Raw genomic sequence first — 22,541 nt, 5'->3', positions numbered from 1 at the left:
TAGAGGTCATAGTTTATGTCCACATTTATTGTTATTATACCTCAGCTGAGTGTGAAAATGGCTCCGGTCCGTTGAACAACATAGCGGCAAGGGGGCGAGGCAGTGTTCCTGACATACTAATAATTAATATTTGTGAACAATCTAGAAGTTCCATTTTGTATTAAATCTTGATTTAACTCACCCAGAACCTCTGTTAGAATTATATCGCAGCTGAGTTTGTAGAAGGCTCCGATCAATGGAAAAACATTTTTAATGGTTATTGTGAAATCATGTGAAACACTGTAGATGTAACAGTTGTTGCCAAATATTTTCATGAAACCTGTCTTCGTATTATATCTCAGCCGAAATCGTAAATGATAAATGATTTTGGTCCGTTTAAAAAATAAGGCCGCCAGGGGGGGGGGTGAATTCGTCCTTTTGTGGTTAAAGCGAAATTGTGGAAATACTCTAGAATACACAATCAAAATTCAAAATTCATCGTCATTAACACAACTTTGGTGTTCATCGTCGTCATAGGTATTCTTTAAAAGCACATCACTTAAAGTATGATTTTAGTTATATGTGTATAAGAATGGTTGTGGTTTTATGATCAAGTGAGAATAGGTAAAGACTGGTGATAAAAAGTATACTATTTATGACGTTAACGATGATGATGATGGTGATGATGATGATGATGATGATGATGATGATGATGTTGTTGATGATGATGATGTTGATGATGATGATGATGATGATGACGACGACAACGACGACGATGATGGTGATGATGATGATGATGATGATGATGATGACGCTGCTGCTGCTGATGATGATGATGATGATGCTGATGATGATGATGATGATGATGATGATGATGATGATGATGATGATGATGATTGAACATGCATAATAATGTATGCCGTTCCTACAAGATGCTGAATACTCTAATGTAGAATGTACTCTAATATAGAATATCATTGCTGGTCACACGATTGTGTTACACATTCATATTCAATGGATAGCATACATATACAGAAACATACTTATTTTATATTTTTAATCTTTAAATAGCCAGGAATAGCTCAGTATGTAACAAAATACTAGAGTCTCCTTAACATCAGTTTTGTCTCTTTCAATGACTCATATCTTTTGAAATCGTAGTAAGTAATCCCAGTGGCGTCATAGCTGTTACCTGTTCCTGGCGTTAAATATTGACCATTCAAATTTGCGACTGCACAATTTCGATACCACCATCCGCCATGACGTGTTCGAGCACAGCTGTCAGCGTTATCGTTGTCATACGTGAAAAAATGTATTCCAGTGTGCCAAGATAAACCATAATCAACATCACCTATAAAGAAAGTTTTACGGTATTGAAATGCGACAAAATACGTATTGCATATATACGGAATATTACGCTAGTCAATTGTTCCGAGAGTTTGTATCACTCGAGTGGCTTGTGTGATGACGTATCACACGAGATGCGAAATAGCATAAGCCACGAGAGTGATACAAACTCTTCGAACAATTGACTAGCGTAATATTCCTTTTATTATATACAACAACTAAAGAAAACAGTTAACAAATGTATTTTTACTTTAACAAAACAATGACTAAAACGGTACGCCATAGTTTATTTAAGACGCGTATGAATACAGTTTATGTAAATTAACGTGTAAACATTCGAACTGGGAAAACACAGGTTTCCGACACGCTTACCTTAATGCCATCGTTAATCGAATTTTTATAATAATTAAGTTGACAACTTTAATCCGATGTTTATAACAAAAACGTTAAAACGATATGCACTTCCACTTCTATTTTCTATGTCTTTATCGAAACTTAGTGTAAACCACACTATTTTATTGTATTCCTTTCGAAATATTCATTTATGCATGATAAAGACACACTCCAAAATACGTTTTTAACACATAGTTGACTGCTAAAAAACACCAGGTCCGACATGTCCTTACAGAGTTTAGATAAAACTATTGTTTTTTGTCACATAATGACGTCACACGATGTACTACGTAATATATTTCGTAATAGGGTATGTAAGTCTCGTCATGTGACCACCGATATTTCTATTTTCGGTGCGTGTAATGTGACGTCATTAAATGGGTCAAAGTAGTCCGGCTAGTATGGTAATACGGAATTGGAAACAGCGAGTAGCGTAATACGGGATTTTTTATTTCAACGAATGATACAGCCTGTATTTTGTTAAAAGCATTACACATGTATATAATAAAATTATATATATTCTATCACAATAAAATATTGGTAAATAAAAAATAACATGGAATAACAAATGACACAATTTCGCATCTTCGTGAATATGCTTATAAACTTGCATCGCTATCGCATCAATACCTTTCTGTAACGCGCAACACAAGAAACAACGGGCTATAAAACCGTGAATGTTGAATCAAACACAATTCAGTTTAGATACGCAAAACAACAAATTATAAAAATACCATTTTGCTAGGGAAATAAACATGCAAAAAAGCGTACCGACACATTTAATGACGTGCGTAAGTTAACATGCACAGTTTCATTACTCTGGCAACTATACCTTAAAGGGGCCTCTTCACGCTTTGGTAAATTGTCAAAATTGGAAAAATTGTTTCAGATTCCTTGAAGTTATGATATTTTTTAGGAACAGTAATACTGAACATTTACCATGCTCTAAAATATCCATTATATGCATCTTTTGACGATTTAAAAACCTGAAAAATTATAAAGCGTTGCAACGCGAAACGATTGAATAATTTTGAGAATTCTGTTGTTGTCGTTGTATTTTTTGATACTACGAGGATTGCATATATGAGGTAAAAAATGCATTGGTAATGATATAAGAGCGGATTGTAAAGTGGATTGAGCAGTAAACTTTTGCTCCATGGCTCCAGGGGTCAGTGCTTCGAGACCCGTTGAGGTTTACTTTTTTTAATTCTTTAATTGCATTCTTGTTTTGATACTGGAGATTGTTAGACCCAATGTTTACATTTATCAATATAAAGCATCTAATGACAAACTTCAAAACATGCCAAAATCTGTGAAAAGGCCCCTTTAAGGTTAACGCCTGACACGCGTTGCAAAATGTTAGTGTACTTAAAATGGAAAATATATCCGGTCATGGTACAAAATAACCCCAAAATGGAGATTCGTAAATGTATAATATGGTTGTTTTTTAATGTTAAATCAGTCTAGCAGCAAAACTTGTTGAGTTACGAATTACATAAGTTCAAACAAGAGATCTATGGTGGCTATATATCGTTTAATTGTATCCTGCAACTAGAATATTCTTAGTTAGGAGGAAATTTTAAATATGACCAATACAGAAAACAGTTAACCGCCAAGCGGGCTAAGTTTGACGACACAGTAATGATTTGAATAAGTTTGATAGATGCCACTATATGATGTTGCATCTCACATACCAATGCCTGTTGGTTTCAAAGGAGACGATTTAAATTTGTAAAACCCTTTTCTATTAAACACACACTAATAATGGAATAAAAGAAACATTATCAGAAGAGAAATAATTGTCGTTCGTTTTTAAAGGGAACTACCGATGCATATACAACACAATTCACACAATTCTTCATTTAACATTGACTCTGCGATCATGCGATCACCGCCTTGGAACGGTCATTCCAAAGCAGTGTGGGGTTAAAACCGGTTGATAGCTGTCATAACCTTACACGTGTAAATATACATTACCCTAACATATAATTCAAATTTTTAAGCAATAAAAGAGAAAATCTATTACATGTTTATATCGTGCTAATAATCGCGCTATATATCGACATTACTCGCTGCGAAAAATTTTAGCGGGTCACAAAATTTCAGATTTCGCTGAGAAATTTCGCAGGGGCTTAAGTCGAGATAAAGAGCGAATATTTATGCGAAATAAACGCTAATCACTTTCTTTCTGATATGGCTTGAAAGTTTGTCGCATTTAAACAATTAATACAAGTAATAAAGGGTATACAACGGCAACAAATACCTGTCTCGGCGTGGTCGTCGCCATCGTGTTTGTCAAGTGATTAACCCCTCTTAATTTACAACTATGTATACACTAATTTATCAATCATGTGACCATTGGTGTGTGGCAAGTTTTGATCATTAGAGATCAATTTGAACACACTTTTAACAAGACCACTATCTGATGTTACCTAATAAATATATCAACGCTCAAGGCCCTGAGATTATTTTTTTATACTTTGAGCTCACCTCGTGCATTTTGTGCTAAAGATGCACACAGCTTTTGATATGTAATTAATGTATCGGAAATGTATCATCATATGTATATTACCGGTACACCATCTGTTAATAACGGAGTTATGGTCCTTTGTGTCTTGAAAGAATGCTTATTAACATAAGCTTAGAGCTTTATCTCCATTTACATTAAAGCCATGAAACTTGCCATAGTTGTTCTCAATCATCTGGGGTTTCTTCACATTCAACACCCACAATCCTAGGGGCTCAGGTCAAGGTCACACATTGAGGTCAAAGGTCACACATTTGATGAATTATTCATTATTTAGTCATTCCTTTATTATGCCATGAAACCTGCCATAGTTGTTCTCAATCATCTGGGGGTGCTTCACATTCAACACCCATTACCCTAGGGGCTAAGGTCAAGGTCACACATTGAGGTAAAAGGGCGTTGTCCATCCGTCCAGAAAACTTTTGTTTCCAGAAGCATATTGGCAGGGGATATCAATTCAACGAATGTGCTTGTTGTTTTTGTATGTTCTCTTTGATGTCAGAATATAATGTAAAAATACCATACGCTTTTAAGGGTTTAGTGAATATGCATCTCGAGAAGTGTGATGTCTACTAAAAGGTACAGAATTATGCGTCGCAAGGTGTATGGGATGTTATACTAAGGAAGCGAGGGTTTAGTATTCCGCTCTTATTATTATTAGCCAGATCAAGCAAATGTTACCGATTCAAAATAACATTACCGAGATACATCTCAGGTGAGCGTACTTGGTATTTGTGATCGTCTTTTGTCCGTACTGTAAATACGTACTACGAATGTTTATAAACATGCTCGTATATGTATGACACGAATATGTTTTGTTTAGAGAAAACAAATATAAACATATATTTATATATTTCATCTAAATATATCATCAAATAAGATAGATAATTAGAAATATTACTACTTTTGTTTTTATAATTATTTCCCTTGTTTTAAGGGAAGAAACTATGCGATGGTTTCCACTCGAGATCGCACTAGCTGTTCTGTCTAAGATTGTTGTATCTTTATTGTTATCCGAGCACGTACGGAAATCATTGTTTCCGCTACTTGTCTTTGTGATTTACCAATACCAAATACAATAATAAAAAAAGAAAAATATATATTATAGAGTTATTGTTTCTTATTAACGTAGTTGGTGTAGATAATTTTTCAAGTCATATCTGACTATTTGAAATGAAGCAGTTTCGGTGTAATTTCGATGAAATAAAATAAATTGCTCTTCAACAGTGCAGACCTGATTGGAAAAGGGGTATTTGATTAAATCGAAAGAGATGGGCATTGGCGTGATCGCTGCTTACGACGATCAAAGCATTAAATAAGTTGGTCTATTAGTATTCGCAAATGCCACGTTGAGCGTGATTTGTCATCCATATTGAACAGAACATTTTTCTGTTCTTAACAACTACGCTGTCAATAGGGAAACAAAAATGAGAAACCCCCAAAAAGTTGTCTGGTATTTTTCATTTAGCAGACCTTCGTACGAGTTCATATTTGCAGTCGATGACAAAGAAACATATACTTAAAAACTAGGTATCGATTTTAACATGGTGTTCGTAGAGCAAGTTCATGCAGTTATCACCATTGAAACCTTGACAATTTTATTGTTAATACAATTTAACCATGTGTACACCAAGTGAGGCTGTTACTACATGTAAAATAATTTCGTACTATTCTCCCTTTACTTGAACTATTGTTTTTCTTTCATATAATACCAAGTGGACTCTTCCATCCTTCTAAATTGGATCAATATATTTCCAAAATTAGGGATTTCTAGTATATTTATTTCTATATTTAGAATATTTCATACAGAAATGCCTTTAAGCAAAAAGCGCAGACCCAGATGAGACGCCGCATTATGCGGCGTCTCATCTGGATCTATGCTTTTTACCAAGGCCTTTTTTTCTAGACGCTAGGCATAAATGGGTAAATAGCAATTTATACAAGACAACGTACTAAATGCTCGCATTCATGTTTCATGCTAAAATTACTTAACTACATGTATGTAGAATGTTGTGTAAATCATTTGTAAGATGCCGAAAGGAAATTTTGAATATCTTGTCTTTAATATAAAATTAATATTTCATATTTAAAATAATGATACATTTAGAGTAAAGTTCACAGTTATATTTTGTGGATATTTTAACAGTTGTCGTTGGGAATGTGGATATAGTTAGATTATATCATTCAAACATTGGTTGTATTTAATGGGACCTGTTCACGTTTTGATAAATTTACAAAATTGATAAAAAAAATGGTTTCATAATTGCAAATTTTTGTTGAAGCTATGGGTTTTTTTAGGAAACAGTAATAATGGACATATGTTATGCACTAAAATATCAATTGTATGCATCTTTTTGACGATTTAAAAACCTGAAAATTCTAAAGCGCTACAAAGGCGAAACGATTGTATAATTAGGAAAGTTCTGTTGTTATCGTTATCATATTGTTGTTATCCTTATTATAGTGTAATCGTGTGACATTACAAGGATTACCTATATAAAGTATACATTACGTGCATTATCCCGTCATAACGATTGGCCGAATTTACTCCAAGGCTCAGTGGTTCGAGCCCAGGTGTGGATTACGTTTTTTTCATTCTTCAATTTTAACCAATTTATGCCTAGTGGACTCTCCCATCCTAGTAAATTGAACCAATTTATTTCCAAACTTAGGGATGTCTAGTATATGTATTCTATATTAAGAATATTACTTACTGAAATTCCTTAAGCAAACAGCGCAGACCCAGATGAGACGGCGCATCATGCGGCGTCTTATCTGGGTCTACGCTGTTTGCAAAGTAATTTTTTCAGGACGCTAGGCATAAACGGGTTAATTTTTAACTGAAACTGTTTTGTTCCGATGTTTACATGAATTTTAGGCATTAGTTCGCAATCTTCAGAACATGCCAAAATCTGTTAAATGGTCCGTTTAAGTCATGGATATTAAATACTTATTATGACGTGAGCCGTGTATAAGTTCAACAAACAGGAGATATTTGCTAATCCATAAGAGCTTATTGCAAAAAAATATTATCACGCATGCAAAAGTCAATTTGCAATTTTAAAGTTGAGCTGCTCTTTAAGAAAAGGGGGTTTAATACGTGTGCATAAAGTGTCGTCCCAGATTAGCCTGTGCAGTCCGCACAGGCTAATCAGGGACAACACTTTCCGCTTTTATGATACTTTTCCTTTCAAGAAAGTCTCTTCTTAGCAAAAATCTAGTTAAGAGGGAAAACGTTGTCCCTGAACAATATGTGTGGACTGCACAGATTCATCTGGGAAGACACTTTACGCAACTCCCTTTTCACAGAGCATGGTCCAATTTTAATATATCCCCTGTCTTTGATTTCAGGTTTTCCCATTTAAATATACGCTTAATCTAGTACGTACATATCCAAATGTATCTGTTTGAATACTATAAGCAAGAATCACAAATTAATAAGCCTTGGTTTTATGACAAACCTATGATCCACATATTTAAAATAATTATTATCAAAACACTGTGTAATTTTCTTTCTGTTATTATATCTGCAATGTAGACCCCAGTACATCGTATACAAAGTATAAAAAGCCTTTTTATCAAAGGTGAGTGTATTTTGCAACACTTTCCACAGACAAAGTATGTTCATTTAACAAATACAAAAAGTGCGAGACGATACTATTTATTAGCAGAAGCGGCCTTAAATACATAAAAAACAGTTAAGAATTTACAGATATTTACGGCAAATAAAAGTTTACAGCTCCTGGTCTCAGTCTGAAAACAATCGATTCGTTTTGTTTAAATTAACAGCATTCTTGAAAAACTGGGCTTAACGCATGTGCGCAAAGCGTCGTAATAAATAATCTGAGCAGTCCAAACAGGCTAAGCAGGGACACCACTTTGCGCCATTATTGGACTTTTGTTTAGAGAAGACATCTTTAGCACAAACAATGCCCTCAATGCGGAAAGAGTCGTCCATGATTAGACAGTAATTACACACGCAGAACAAGGATGACACTTTCACTACATGCATTAAGACCAGATTGTTTGTTAAAATAGTTTGTCTTTAGAACACACTAAAGTGTTGTATCGTATTTGATAAACAATTGTACGAATGTAATAATTTATACCACTGAAATACAGTTCTTAATAAAAAGCTGATCGAAGAGTATAACGACGAAGAAACGTGAAAAGCCAAGGTTGATGTTAACATAGCGTTAGTAGTCGAAGTAATCCTTATTGCATCTCTCATTGAGATCTCGAACGATCTTCTCGCACGTGCCGAAATCTCGCAAGTCATCTGGTATCACTATGACGATGTTGTTGATGTCATTGCTCTTTGGATCACTCAGGATGTAGTGGTTCCCCTAATTGTACAAATAAACATAATTGCAGTACTTTGTGAAAAAAGGGTTTAATGCATGTGCAAAAAGTGTCGTCCCAGATTAGCCTGTGCAGTCCACACAGGCTAATCAGGGACGACACTTTCCGCCGAACCTGAATTTTCTCTAAGAAGAGTATTTCTTTATAATAAAAATATCATAAAAGCGGAAAGTATCGTCACTGATAAGCCTGTGTGGACTGCACAAGCTAATCTGGGAAGAAACTTTACGAACATGCATTAAACCCCCTTTTAACAGAGCACGACCCATATGTAACATTAATATGTCTCAGTTGTCTATTTTTTAAGCGTATACTCAACCAAACCGTAAAGCGTTTTATATCTGGACTTCAGATTTCCTACTTGCCCCGTACAAATCGAGAAGAAACAATAATAAAAAAAGTTGTTAAATCGGTCGTTCAACAACAACAAAACTGAACAAATGTGTCCATCGTAGATATTAACTGCGTACCATGGAGTGCTCCGAGAGCCCGCAATTGGTCGCAAAGGTCCGCAAGGCTTCGCTGTTACAATTGTCTGGAAACCGAAGAGGTGAGTCCGTCGACCACCAGGCTAAAAATACATCAACAATGCCGGATTTTAGCCAGTATTAAAAATGCCGGGGTGGGGGAGGGGGATTGCTGGTGAGGATGAAAAGAGGCAATGTGACCTTATAGATGAACATTTGTCGATTTTAAACTGTTTACATTGTAATTATTTCATAGAGTTGTTTACACTAATGTACACGAGCATAAACTACCTGCATGAACATTTTGTTGTATTGATACTCGTTTAATTTCTTGCAAGCGTAGAACTTTTATCATATGACCCGCGTATGACATATGCCGCAAGCGTAGCTCCTGACAATACGAGTCGTGTTCTGAGAAAACTGGGCATAATGCATGTGCGTAAAGTGTCGTGCCAGATTAGCCTGCGCAATCCGCACAGGCTAATAAGGGACGACAGTTTCCGCTTTTATGACAATTTTTCTTTAAATGAAGTCTCTTCTTAGCATAATTCCAATTTAGGCGGAAAGTGTCGTCCCTTATTAGCCTGTGCGGACTGCACATAGCCTGTGCGGACTGCACATGATAATCTGGAACGACACTTTACGCACATGCATTATGCCCAGTTTTCTCAGAACGCGACTCATAGTGTGCGAATAGACAGGCTGGCCAGGAGCTACGCTTGCCGCGGTCCGTTAATAAGACCACGGAGCCTTGCTCGTTATACCGGACAGGTTGGCTCCTAACCAAACAACGCACACTGGTCATATATGACATAAACCCTATTTTCGCATGACGTTGCTTTAATGATGCCCAGCAGTTGTCAAAGCGGATTTTAACAAATGTCGCCCCCACAATCGTTCTATCAATATTCGACTTATATAAACGTTTATAACAAAAAAGAAAATTGAGTCTTAAAAGTAGCACTAATAGAAGCAAGAGAATAATCAGTAACAGCAGTAGTAGCAACAATAGCAGTAGCAGAAGCAGTAGCGGTTTGAGCACTAAATAGGTGAATGAATTGCAACACAAGTCTTACCTGTCACTACGGAGATCATAAGACCTATGACGAAGAGGAAAACCACAGCCTTGCTCATCTTTGTGGACTAACAGGCACGGACAGACAAGCAGTGGTTTAACTGAACATCAGTGTGATCAATTTATAAATCATTTCCTACATTTACAGCCAGTAACGGACATTCGCACTTAGGCTATTACAGGATTATGCATGTTTTGCTTTTTCAAGTCCCACTATTTCTATTGACGCTAGAACGTGTCCTCGATCGTGTATGATTAAAACCTACCTACATTTATGTGTTCCCCAAAATGTACAGTTTTGTGTGAAGCATTCATATCAAAATTATAATATTTTTTAATATTCATGCAACGTTGGAAATGTTCCATTTGGTCATTTTGTTATTTGAAAAATCAACATTTTATTGCTGGTAATGAAAACCGAATTAAAATAACGTAGGCCTTAAAATAGTTAACAAACGTAAGAGCTGTACGGCCTCATGTCTTTCGCAGGCGGCTAGATTTTTATTGAACAAGGATATAGGACTTGACCGGTTTGTCTTGATATACAAGTGCGGTGGTCTACACCGACACAACACTCGAGGTACCTAGTAGAGCAGCAAGGGTCGGCGGATGTGTTTACTTCCTTTGCAATACTAGAAATTAAATGTGCATATGCAATACCAAGAAACTTATTATTGTTCTATACTCTATAAAAATGTAATAGTTTTAAACATTATAAATAAACTATAATAGTAGGAACTATACAATATTTACATAATAATATTATCAAGAAGTATATGATATTTTAGAGGAGTTGCATTGTTTTGCAAACGCACAGAGACGTGATAGGAGATTGGTTAATGTTTGGTCCCCATATACAAACTATCTTCATATAAGTTGCGAGCAGTAATTTCAAATTGAGTTTAAATTGTATGCATCGTTACGTTTGGATGGTTAACTGTCACAGTGGACAACGCTAAACGAAAACTGTTTACATGGTAACGTTCTATTATATCAGAGAGCTCTTGATGCCAATGGAACACTCAATGGGATAGTCGTCGAAGCAGGATGCGATCTTATGGGTTAAAATTGTATTGGACATGGGTAACACTATTTGAATGCCATATGTTCATTATTTAATTTAAATCTCGAAAAATATCACATACAAGTTTTTCCTTTTTATAACATAGTAGAAATTATACAAAAGGAGGAAACCTTTTTGGAATCCAGAAACTCTATCAGGAGATAGTTGTCTTGATTTTGTGAGTCGCGTTCTGAGAAACTGGGCTTAATGCATATGCGTAAAGTGTCGTCCTAGATTAGTCTGTGCAGTCCGCACAGGCTAATCAGGGACGACACTTTCCACCTAAACATGATTTTCGGCAAGGAGGGACTTCCTTGAAACTAAAAATACCATAAAAGCGGAAAGTGTCGTCCCTGATTAGCCTGTGCGGACTGCACAGGCTAATCTGGGATGACACTTTACGCACATGCATTAAGCCCAGTTTTCTCAGAACATGACTCTTATTAACAACTTTCATAACATAACACGCAGCATAAAAATATACAAATTAAACAGGGATCTCCGTATTAGAACGGTCAATGCAAAGCATCGGGGATTAAAACCGGTTTGAAAATTAGCCGATCCGAATCAGGTTCCTCCTGATTTTGAATAACACACAAACAGCACACTGACAACAATTGACAAATTATGTTTGACGAACAGGGACCATTAGACCTTATGTCTGATGAACAGAGACCATTAGACCTTATGTTTGATGAACAGAGACCATTAGATCTTATGTTTGATGAACAGAGACCATTATACCTTATGTTTTATGTACATAGACCATTAGACCTTATGTTTGATGAACAGAGACCATTAGACCTTAAGTTTGATGAACAGAGACCATTAGACCTTATGTTTGATGAACAGAGACCATTAGACCTTATGTTTGATGAACAGAGACCATTAGACCTTATGTTTGATGTACAGAGACCATTAGTCCTTATGTTTGATGTACAGATACCATTAGACCTTATGTTTGATGAACAGAGACCATTAGGCTTTATGTTTGATGAACAGAGACCATTAGACCTTATGTTTGATGAACAGAGACCATTAGACCTTATGTTTAATGTACAGAGACCATTAGACCTTATGTTTTATGAACAGAGACCATTAGATCTTATGTTTGATGAACAGAGACCATTAGACCTTATCGATGGTCTCAATTTAAAATGTCGAACCTACAAAAACACAAGTTTTCAGGAGACCTATTTTAGTTAAACATTTCTTGCACAAAGTCAAATAAAGATTATTTTAAACATTTTTAAAAGTGTCGCATGATAGACCATGTTCGTATGGAACTAATTTGACGTTAAGTTAATAAATCTGCTGTAAAATGTATCTTCGTCATTTAGACTTGCATTTATGTGATGTTTCGGCAAATTGGACAGCTTATTGTAATAGATTTTGTTTCAATAGAATAAATTTTTCCACTGTTGTCCGTTAGATATAGCAAAGCAATGCATTTTTTTTCTGTTTTACACGGTGGAACAGAGGTGACAACCGCAATTCGTTATTTATAGTGTGGCCTCAACTTAGTAACTTGTGGGAACGACTAATAAAGTTGAGGGAACAACATCATAAGTTGTGGCTTCAACTTAATAACTTGTGGAAACAATTTTTAAAATAACTTGTGGAAACAACTACGTACGTTGTCCCCACAGCTGTTTAAGTTGAGACCTCAGCTTAGTAACTTGTGGCCACAACTTCATAACTTGCTCCCAAAACTTATTAAATTGTGACCTCAACCTAGTAATTTGTTCATTTAACTTATTAAGTTATTCCTTCAACTAAATAACTTGTGGGAACAACTTATTTATTAAGTTGAGGCCTCAGCTCAGAAACTTGTGGCGACAACTTCATAACTTGTTCCCACAACTTATTAGTTTTTGCCTCAACTAAATAACTTGTGGGACCAACTAACTATGTTGAAACCACTAATTTAAGTTTAACCAATAATATCGGGCGTTTCATCTTTACCGTTTTATCACAATTAGTACCCCTTATTTTACTAGGTGCTCGGGTTCGAGCACTATCCCTGTTAGCTATGGATCCCCCGTTCGAGCCCTATCTGAGCACTTGCCATGTAAGTCATGGATTTCAGATTTGAGCCCCTATCTGAGCGATCGCCAAGTTAGCGACTTGGTTCAGGGCTCCAACCCTGTTGTGAAAACTAGGCACATAAGCGACGGATTCCGGTTGGGAATCCAGGTCTGATACCTCCCTTTTTAAACGATGGGTCTTTGGGTTTTAGCCCCAGTCTAAGGACTTTCCCTGTAAGCGACTTGGATTCCAGTCTGAGCATTCGCACCCTACGTAACGGATCCCGGCTTGGATGCCCTGCTTGAGCACTCACCCTGTATGCTATGCCCCCGGGCTAAAATCCCTGTTTAAGTACTTACCATTTAAGCGAACGGACCCTGATCAAAGTCGTAGTCTTATCGCCGGACCCGAAAAATGCGGGATTTATAGCTTACAGGGCTAGTGCTCAGACCGGCGCTAGAACCCGAACACCCATAGCTTGCGAGGCTAGCTCTCATTTCCGGACTCGAAAGCGGGAAATGTTGCTTACGAAGCTCATTTCCGCAGCCGGTCGCTTAGTAGGCGGGTGCTCAGTATGGTATGTTAGCGACGGCTGTTTGGTTCGAGTCCCTGTGTGAACCCGTAGCTTTCGGTGCGAACGCTCAGACTGAGGTTTGCAACCGGGATCCTTCCCTTACTGGGCAAGAGCTAAGACACAGGCTTGAACCCGGGATCCATAGCTTTCAGGACTAGTACTCAGACTGGGGCTCGAACCCGGGACCGGTCACTGTTGGTGCAAATTCTCACATCGGAATTCGAGCCGTCGCTTATAGGGTAAATCCTTAAACCGAGGATTGATCTAGAGACCCAAAGCTTTCAGGGCTAGTGCTCGAACTATGATTCGAACCCCGAGGCCGTCGAAAACTCCGTATTAGATTTTCAGACCGTCGAAAACTTAGGCATCTTGCACTCGCCTCGTAAGCGATGGTTCCCGGGATCGAGCCCCGGTCAGAGGAATCGCCCTTTACAAGAAGCGTCCCGGGTTCAAATCCAAAAACCATGGGACTCGAAACCGGGATCCGACGCGTACGTTGCTAGTGCTCAGACCGGGGATGGAACCCTGAACCCAGTCGCAAACAAGGCAAGTGCTCAGACAATTGTGGTCTTAACTTAGTAACTTGCGGCCAGAAGTTATAAAGTTGAAGGAACAACTTACTAAGTTGAAACCTCAACTTAATAAGTTGTAGGAACAAGCTATTAGTTGCGGCCGCAAGTTACTAAGTTAATACCTCAACATTTTATATTATTTTGATATCTTTTTGCGTTCATCAATGCTATAAAATGTACATCATTTAATTATTTTATAAGCAAACGTTTACGTTTCGTCAATTTGCCTTAAAATACATGGCTATATTGATACTTTAATATATTAATAAGCTCGCAAAATGCCGACGTAACAATTTTTTTCAGCTTCGTCATTTTGACTTCAAGCAATTGCGGTTCGTCATTACATCACGTGACTATATGGAGCTGTTGCAATTGGTTAACTATTTTGTTGTTTTGGGGGTATAATTATGTGCATTGATTTCCCGCTTTACACAATATCAAAATCGCGAAATGCCAAAAATGTAGGTTCGTCATTTTAAATTGGGACCATCGTTATGTTTGATGAACAGAGACCATTAGACCTTATGTTTGATGAACAGAGACCATTAGACCTTATATTTGATGTACAGAGACCATTAGACCTTATGTTTTTCTCCTTCTCCGGTATACGAAGCAGTCAACGCTCTATCTTTTACCCCATACCCTGAGGTCTGAATAATGAATATCATATTTCGTTTTGGGGCGACTATTTGCTTGCCTGAATCCAATTTTTCACGCTATTGTTGTTCATGTTTGTAATTCCGTTGTTAAACGATGTCAAAGTAAGAAAGAAGTCAATGATATTTATATAAGCTAGATTGTTTCGTTAGCCCAAGCTTGTATGTAACATTCTCCGCTATCCTGGTAGAACGAGTACCTGATATCTACGGAGAAGATCTTCTAAAGGCTCCCTAGCTCACAAGGGATACTATGGAAAATACGTTGAAAAACATATATGCATAAAATACAGCAGACAATTATGTGACCGCGTCTCTTAAACATAGGTTTATTGAATCTTCATATCTTAAAAACGCAGACAATAAGTATTTATTGATGTATCCGTTTTATCTAGGATGTGCGTCTTGACCTAAGAGGTTTCTTTTCCCCGCGCATATCTGCCATTTAATGTAAAGTGTTTAAAATCACGTTTGTTTGAGTACATAAAAAGGCACTTCATTTAATGTCTTTACAAGCCACTATAAACCATACGGACGAAATACAAAAAGAGATAAATCTATCTGGATATAAATCTGAATCCTTTTGCAACCGAATGCTTGTGGAAAAGCATTCTTCTTTTTCTAAAGTGGCTGTATTTTATATTGTGTCGTGGTGTCAGTTATCTTCATAAAAAACATAGAACATTTCAAACTGTTCAATCTGTTCGCGTAAACAATGCTTCATGGTTGTTTAATAAAAATCAACTGCTAAATATATAACAGTATATTGACGACAGCATTTTCAAGTATCTACTGCAATATAAATACTTAAGTTATTTTTAGGAATTCGCAACTAAAATTCGATTTTGTTTTCGATGCGTCAATCTTTGACCATGTCCCTTTAAGAAGTCGTTTGCACCAGGAAATATGTGGATGAGTAGTGATATTCGATATGTCTTAAAGGAACTATTTTACTTAGTCTGCAGGCTACAGATCAGTAACTCGGTATATCAAATGACCCGCAAGCGGAAAACTGATGTGCTGTTTCCTGATAATGCAATCCCCGCTAATGGGTCATAATATAATTCTTTACGTGATCAATATCATTAGAGATGTTAACCGATTCGGGTTTAGCATTTAAGACGCTGTATTCTATGAAAATGAAAAGTAACACAAACAGGTCCAACAAAAATACAACCAAACAATACAACAATCCATCTATTCAACATTGTACTAATTGATCGTGGTCAATATTTCATTTGGTTGTATTCTTGCGCGTTTTGCATTCGTTGAGTGAGACCGTAACAGTGCACTCACTCAGGTTCTCTTCAACAGATTAAACTTACTTCAATATCGGTACCTTAATATTGTCAAACATAAAGGTCAGTGCCACGTTAATATTGGCGAACTATACTTTATCATACATATTCACATAGTCACAGAAGGTGTTAATAGTCATAATGAGGGATGACTTGTATTTGCATTTGTTTGCATGAAACCCACGTAAAATGAAGCAGTCACGGTATGTATGTCAGTGCATCTTACACGATGACTGCTAAACGTAATACAATTCGTTAAACAAACGTATGATATAACACTCGGGGTAGGTGTTCCAGTGCAAAATACGCAGTGACCGCTAACTGCATTATGATACTCTACACAAACGTAAAATATAATCGTCTTTATGTACGGGGGCTATGACGTTTATCTTTGGAGCGGGATAACGAATGTAGGCGCGGTTTGACACTGGCGGCTACCTTCCAAAACAGCTAGATATATATCGAGACGCGTTCTGGGAAAACGGGGATCAATGTATGTGAGTGAGGCGTCCTTCAATATTGTCATGTGCAATCCGCACACATGCTAATCAGATACGATACAGTTCGCGTTAATGGTATTTTTCGTTGTAAAAAAGTATCTTCATATTAAAAACCCAGTTTAGGCAGAAAGTGACTGATAAGCTTGTGTGGTTTGCAAACTCTAAGCTGGAACGACGCTTTCAACACTTGAATTATGCCCAGTTTTCGCAGAGCGCGGCTCACATCATTACTGCTACGATATGCGCCCAATATTAAGAATACCGATAAGGATTAAATATGTTCGTCAGAAAACGTTTTCTCATGCACTTGATTAACCTTTATCGCGAATATTAACATCAAATAATCAAGCGCTGTACTTAAATGAGTCACGTTATGAGAAAACTGGGCATAATGCTTGTGCTTAAAGTGTAGTCCCGGATTAGCCTGTGCAGTCCACACAGGCTAATCAGGGACGGCACTTTCCGCTTTTACTAGATTTTTGGTAAAAAGGGACTTCCTTTAAACGAAAAATACCATTCAAGCGGAAAGTGTCGTCCCTGATTAGCCTGTGCGGAATATGGGACGACACTTAACGCACATGCATTATGCCCGGTTTTCTCAAAACGCGACTCATACATATTTGTTAAAACTTAACATGATGTTTGTGTTTGCTGTATGTTGGTCACTTTCCCTATTAAACTATAATTGCGTATATATTACGTAACTGGATTTCTCTAATAAACTGTAATTCAAAAATGTGCTTATTCTTAACAATCATATAAGTGTGACCAGAACATATCAGTGTTTATTAAATGCCATTTCAAATGCCATGGTAGAACATGTCCTTTTTCTCTCACAGTGCCCCTCACGATCCCACCGATACTGAACAATACAAAAACTACTAACAGCTACGCCCGTGGACCTATATCCAAGTCAAGGACAGTGTCCTTCAGCACCGTGTAGCTTTTGATGGATGGTCCACGGCCGTCCAAAAACTCAAATGCTCATATATTGAGACAAAAGTATAATAAGACTTTCGATGCGCATGCGGGCAAAACCGATTGCAACTGAATTGTCAGCTATCTTGAATTGTTAGCGTGAAAAGAATGTGCTAAATTTATTTGATATTTTTATATGAGAGATATTGTAGGCATAGAATTTGGATAGTATTATCATTATTAAGTCAACGAATATCAATAAGTGTATTATTGTCATGAAGAAAAACGAAACACGAGCCCTGTTAGAGACGAATGGACAATTTGTAAGCCATTACTCTCAAAATTAAAGACATCGCCGCTGAATAGACACACACATTATTTCATATCGGATTTCATGTCATGATTAAACAACGGTGTTTGTTATTTATTTACACATAAAACATAGTATTGTATACACAGGATGTGTATATCAAGGTAATATGTGTCCGTTTCTGCCAATTTATATATGTTTGTTCAAGAAATAATATATATTAAATAGTTTTTCATTAAATGTAACGCTTGCATTTATTCGGCTACTGCCGTTTGCATATTTTTGCTTCTGATGTTTGCCATTCCTAAACGTTCTACTGACGTTTGCCATATTTGTTTTCACTCTTTAAACGTTTATTTAATATCTGGTAGATATTTTTGTTTGTTTATGCATAGACATACGTAATATATGTTCGTCCGGTAAAGCATAGACAGTTCTGTGATCGTTAATTTTCGAGAACACTGACTCTTTGTAATTTTACTACTGACGTTTGCTTCTTAAATGGAAATTTGCGCCGAAGTGTTCTCGAAAACCAGAGCAACACACAAAACGCGTGATATACCGATCGAAGCTATATGCATGCCATATTGCCTGCACTAGGTCGTATGAAATCAGAGGATGATCAGCAAAGATATTGGAGAAAAAAACCTACCTTGCGCGGCTGTTTGTTGTCATAAAATGAGTACTGACGTTGACTTTTGTGATCACGTGACAGTTTTTGTTCATTCACAGTGTAGAGGATCAGTACGTATTTCAACAAAATAAAAATACTTGTAAATTAAATCAAGAACGTGCCAACTCTTCCAAATAAAAGATCAATATGTCCATTAATGTTTCAACATGTTACATTAAAGTTTACTAACGTATTTGAGGAAATCGAAATGTTTTAAGAGTCGGATGCCAAATTTTCATGGACACTTTTTTTACCGATCATCTTAATGGCAATTGCGCTTCTATTCCAGATTACTCGACACTTTTTACCAGATATAACACACTCTATTTAGTGAATCATAAATGCGGAATTCGCTGTGGAATACTGTTATAGTAAGCAGGCGATAAATGTATGTACTGGCGTAAATTAAAAACTAATTACCGAAATATTGTTTATCCCTTTGGAATATGATTATGATTGTGTATAAATGTGCAAGATAAATGTGAAAATAATTCGATATGTATGATGAGTACAGTCTATATGTATCACAAAATATAACGACAACAACAAATATCTCCAAATTATTCATTCGTTTCAAATTGCAACGCTTTATGACTTAAACGGTTTTTTATCGTAAAAAGATGCATATAATGGATATTGAAGAGCATGGTAACTGTTCAGTATTACTGTTTCCTAAAATATATCATAACTACAACGAAAATTTGCGAATCTGAAACATTTTTTTAAATGTTGTCAATTTACCAAAACGTGAAAAGGCCCCTTTAATTACTTTTTGTTATGTTTCACTTAGTCAGCTCAATATGATTTTACTGAAATAATGTTAAAATGCAACTAAGCATGATTGTTTGTATTGTTTCCGCTTTTTTTCATGTAGTTTTTTTATTTTCAAAACAAGATGTGACAATCATGAAGACACATGTATACCGCATTATTAACTCTAAATCGCTGTTCTTATCAGTGTTTACCAGTATATACTTGTTAGTCTATTTTATTAAAGCGAGATTATACGTTTGTGTACATGTGTTAAATTGTAATATATTGATAAAATGCGTCACAATAACACACACTAGGCAATACAAATTATACATTGAAGACGATGTTCATTAAATGCAGCAAAGACAAATTAGCGCCCGAGCCGATAATGACAATGATATTTCGTTCATATTTTCCTACAATAACCTGCATTCGTCTTTTTATTAGAATCAGAGTTATTGTCCGTGCGTCGTATGAATATATATCGTTGCAGGAATTTAAAATGAACCGTTAAACTAAATTTATATTCACATCGTACATGCATGATATACATGCTGGTGAATTCGACTGTACAGACATTTCGATTTCAGAATTAAATAATTAAATAATCGCTTATTTCTCATTTTTCGACACACGTTCTGCTTAACTTTTATTTTAATTTATATAGAAAAATATAAATGAAAGGTTATTTTACACATTTTATTTAAATTAATAAATATTTGACAAAATATTCTATATAATCTCGCTTTAATTAATGCGCAGTTTTAATGCAAGTAGCGACAGTTTTGTATTGGCATCTTATTCAACAAGTATAGTGTTACTTTACACAGGATTTAATGAAGAACAAATGTGTATTTGCCGCTTTAGGATCCCTTTACTCCCGTTAATTAGAGGCCTGCTATGATTAAAATTAAACACAATCGTGTTAATCCACATGATCCGTTGTATTTTTATCTCTCTGAATCTCAAGTTACCACCAAAAAACAAGTTCATTATGTAGACAATTATTTCCGGTTGTCACTTGAAATATATTACTTTAGAAATAAGCGTTTGAATCTTATTTAGAAATTGCACTTATAATATTAATTGTATAAATTAATATTAATGAAATTTTTTAAAACAACCAACGTCATTGGTTACATTTCACATGTCTATGTATTTACGCTATGCATAGATTCTCAATGTGTCGCGCTTGACTATTCAAATTGATTCGTTCTTCAAAATGTTTGGATACATAGCCATAATTTACATAAATGCATTTCATGTAGAAGATAAAACTCGGTTATCAGAGTGCCCAATTTGTTGTAAGTCTCTGTTATCCGAAGTGCCCTATATCGGGAATCAAAGTAACCGCAATTTCAATAATACCACCTATTCAAAAATTGCTCTATCTTCGTTTATAGTTCATTGAATACTATCAAAATTTCAGTATTTGAAGCACATTGATTACTCCACATGCTGGAATAGCAAACAATTTCTTGCAATATTTATAAATAGTTTTATTGTGTTGAAATGTTTACTGTTCACCCTGTTTTTCGATCGAACTTTCTGTTGTTGGGGCACGAATCTACCATTTTACGCTGCCACTCTGGGACACTGAAGAATCACATATCCCTTGCATTTGCTTTAAGTATAATACAGCGACACAATATTTTTGCGCTTTATGACATATTGCTGACTAGTTGAACGCGTGTTATATTCTCAAATGCTTAATAAACGGATATGAACTGACGGGATTGATTAAGAAACAATTAAAATCCTGCATGCAATTTTAATTATATAATGTAAATGGTTAAGCTAAGCGGAGCTCTTTATGTGGCAGCATGCCATACATAAGCTACCAACACATTTCTTAAAGTACTTCAATTCACTAACTTTGTATAATAATTATTCTGGTTTACCTGTGCATAATGAATTAATGATGCATACATGTTCCGCAGTTAGCGTTAATTCCTTCCATTCAGATAAGATAATTCAAACACGATGTTGTGTGCTTGTGTCGTATGATTTTAGTACTCCTTACTTTATTTATAACCAACAACTGTCATTTTCAGGTACTGTACTTGCCACTATCATGGCGTTTTAACCCATTTATGCCTAGCGTCTAGAAAAAGGCATTGGCAAACAGCGTAGAGCTTAATGAGACGCCGCATCATTCGGCATCTCATCTGGGTCTACGCTGTTTGCTTAAAGGAATTTCTGTAAGAAATATTCTGAATATAGAAATAAATATACAAGACATTCCTGATTTTGGAAATAAATTGGTCTTATTTAGAAGGATGGGAGAATCCACTAGGTATAAATGGGTTAATGATGTTGTTCTGTTAGTTGTTTGAAATTGAACAACTCCGGAACATAATTATCAATCAGCTGTTTAAAAGAGAGCTTGTTGTGAGCAAACATGTTATAAAAATAAAATAAGTCAATCCTCCGCCACAAGTGTTTACATTTGAAATGTATTTGTAAATGCGTAATGGTCTTTGGACGTTCATGTTAAATGTGGCGGCATATTTCCTTTTATTTTATTGTTATGATAATTTTTACTGTTTGCACCAACATATTATTTCAACACGTATAACTATGTGGGATGAATAATAAGGGAAAAATTGACGTCGACTAGTTTCTGATAATCCGTCCAAAGTTCGAATTAATCCAGCAACAAACAACATTGCGTGCGCAAACCTTTCAGCCCAATAAACTTCACATCCCGACGATTTTAATCATTTCTGAACACAGCAATTGCCATTTGCTAATTGATTAGGCTAAATTTTACTAATTCCATTGCCGTGTACGCGGAATCGGTTTGGTATTTATTAACTCCGGAAGTGTGTATCAGTGTGTTGCTAGGCCGTATCGTCAGCCATTGTTTCCGGTTGCTACGGACGCACTGAGGCGAAACTGATTAATCAAATTAAAATGTTCAATTTTAGTTTTAATGAAACACCGACCTATATAAACAGGCAGTCTCTAGTGAATCAAAATTTTCACTCGTTCTTTAGTAAAGGCAGCCGGATTTGTTTAGTTACGAATATTAATACAATTTGTA

General features: G+C 36.0%; 2 protein-coding genes across 11 annotated transcripts in view; both read right to left on the bottom strand.

Annotated features, from left to right (window-relative positions):
• LOC127866991 (fibropellin-1-like) overlaps window positions 1–22,541 on the bottom strand; it is a 281,878-nt gene that overhangs the window by 242,948 nt on the left and 16,389 nt on the right. The window lies entirely within an intron of this gene.
• On the bottom strand, window positions 7,751–10,315 carry LOC127867010 (uncharacterized). The gene is made up of 3 exons (XM_052407931.1): window positions 10,152–10,315; window positions 9,079–9,179; window positions 7,751–8,592 (listed from the first exon to the last, which is right to left on the bottom strand). Exons 1-3 carry the CDS (start codon window positions 10,207–10,209, stop codon window positions 8,443–8,445), a joined length of 309 nt encoding a protein of 102 aa, XP_052263891.1. The 5' UTR covers window positions 10,210–10,315; the 3' UTR covers window positions 7,751–8,442.

Source organism: Dreissena polymorpha, chromosome 2 (assembly GCF_020536995.1).
Source record: "Dreissena polymorpha isolate Duluth1 chromosome 2, UMN_Dpol_1.0, whole genome shotgun sequence".
NCBI classification, from domain to species: Eukaryota; Metazoa; Mollusca; class Bivalvia; order Myida; family Dreissenidae; genus Dreissena; species Dreissena polymorpha.
The sequence above is the reverse complement of the archived record's forward strand: the minus strand, read 5'-3'. Positions and strand labels throughout refer to the sequence as shown.

Coding starts and splice junctions, on each gene's coding strand:
- LOC127867010 (XM_052407931.1), bottom strand. CDS start 10,209: ATGAGCAAGGCTGTGGTTTTCCTCTTCGTCATAGGTCTTATGATCTCC. Junction 9,180..10,151: donor TATGATCTCCGTAGTGACAG/GTAAGACTTGTG, acceptor ATGTATTTTTAG/CCTGGTGGTCGACGGACTCA. Junction 8,593..9,078: donor GGCTCTCGGAGCACTCCATG/GTACGCAGTTAA, acceptor TTGTACAATTAG/GGGAACCACTACATCCTGAG.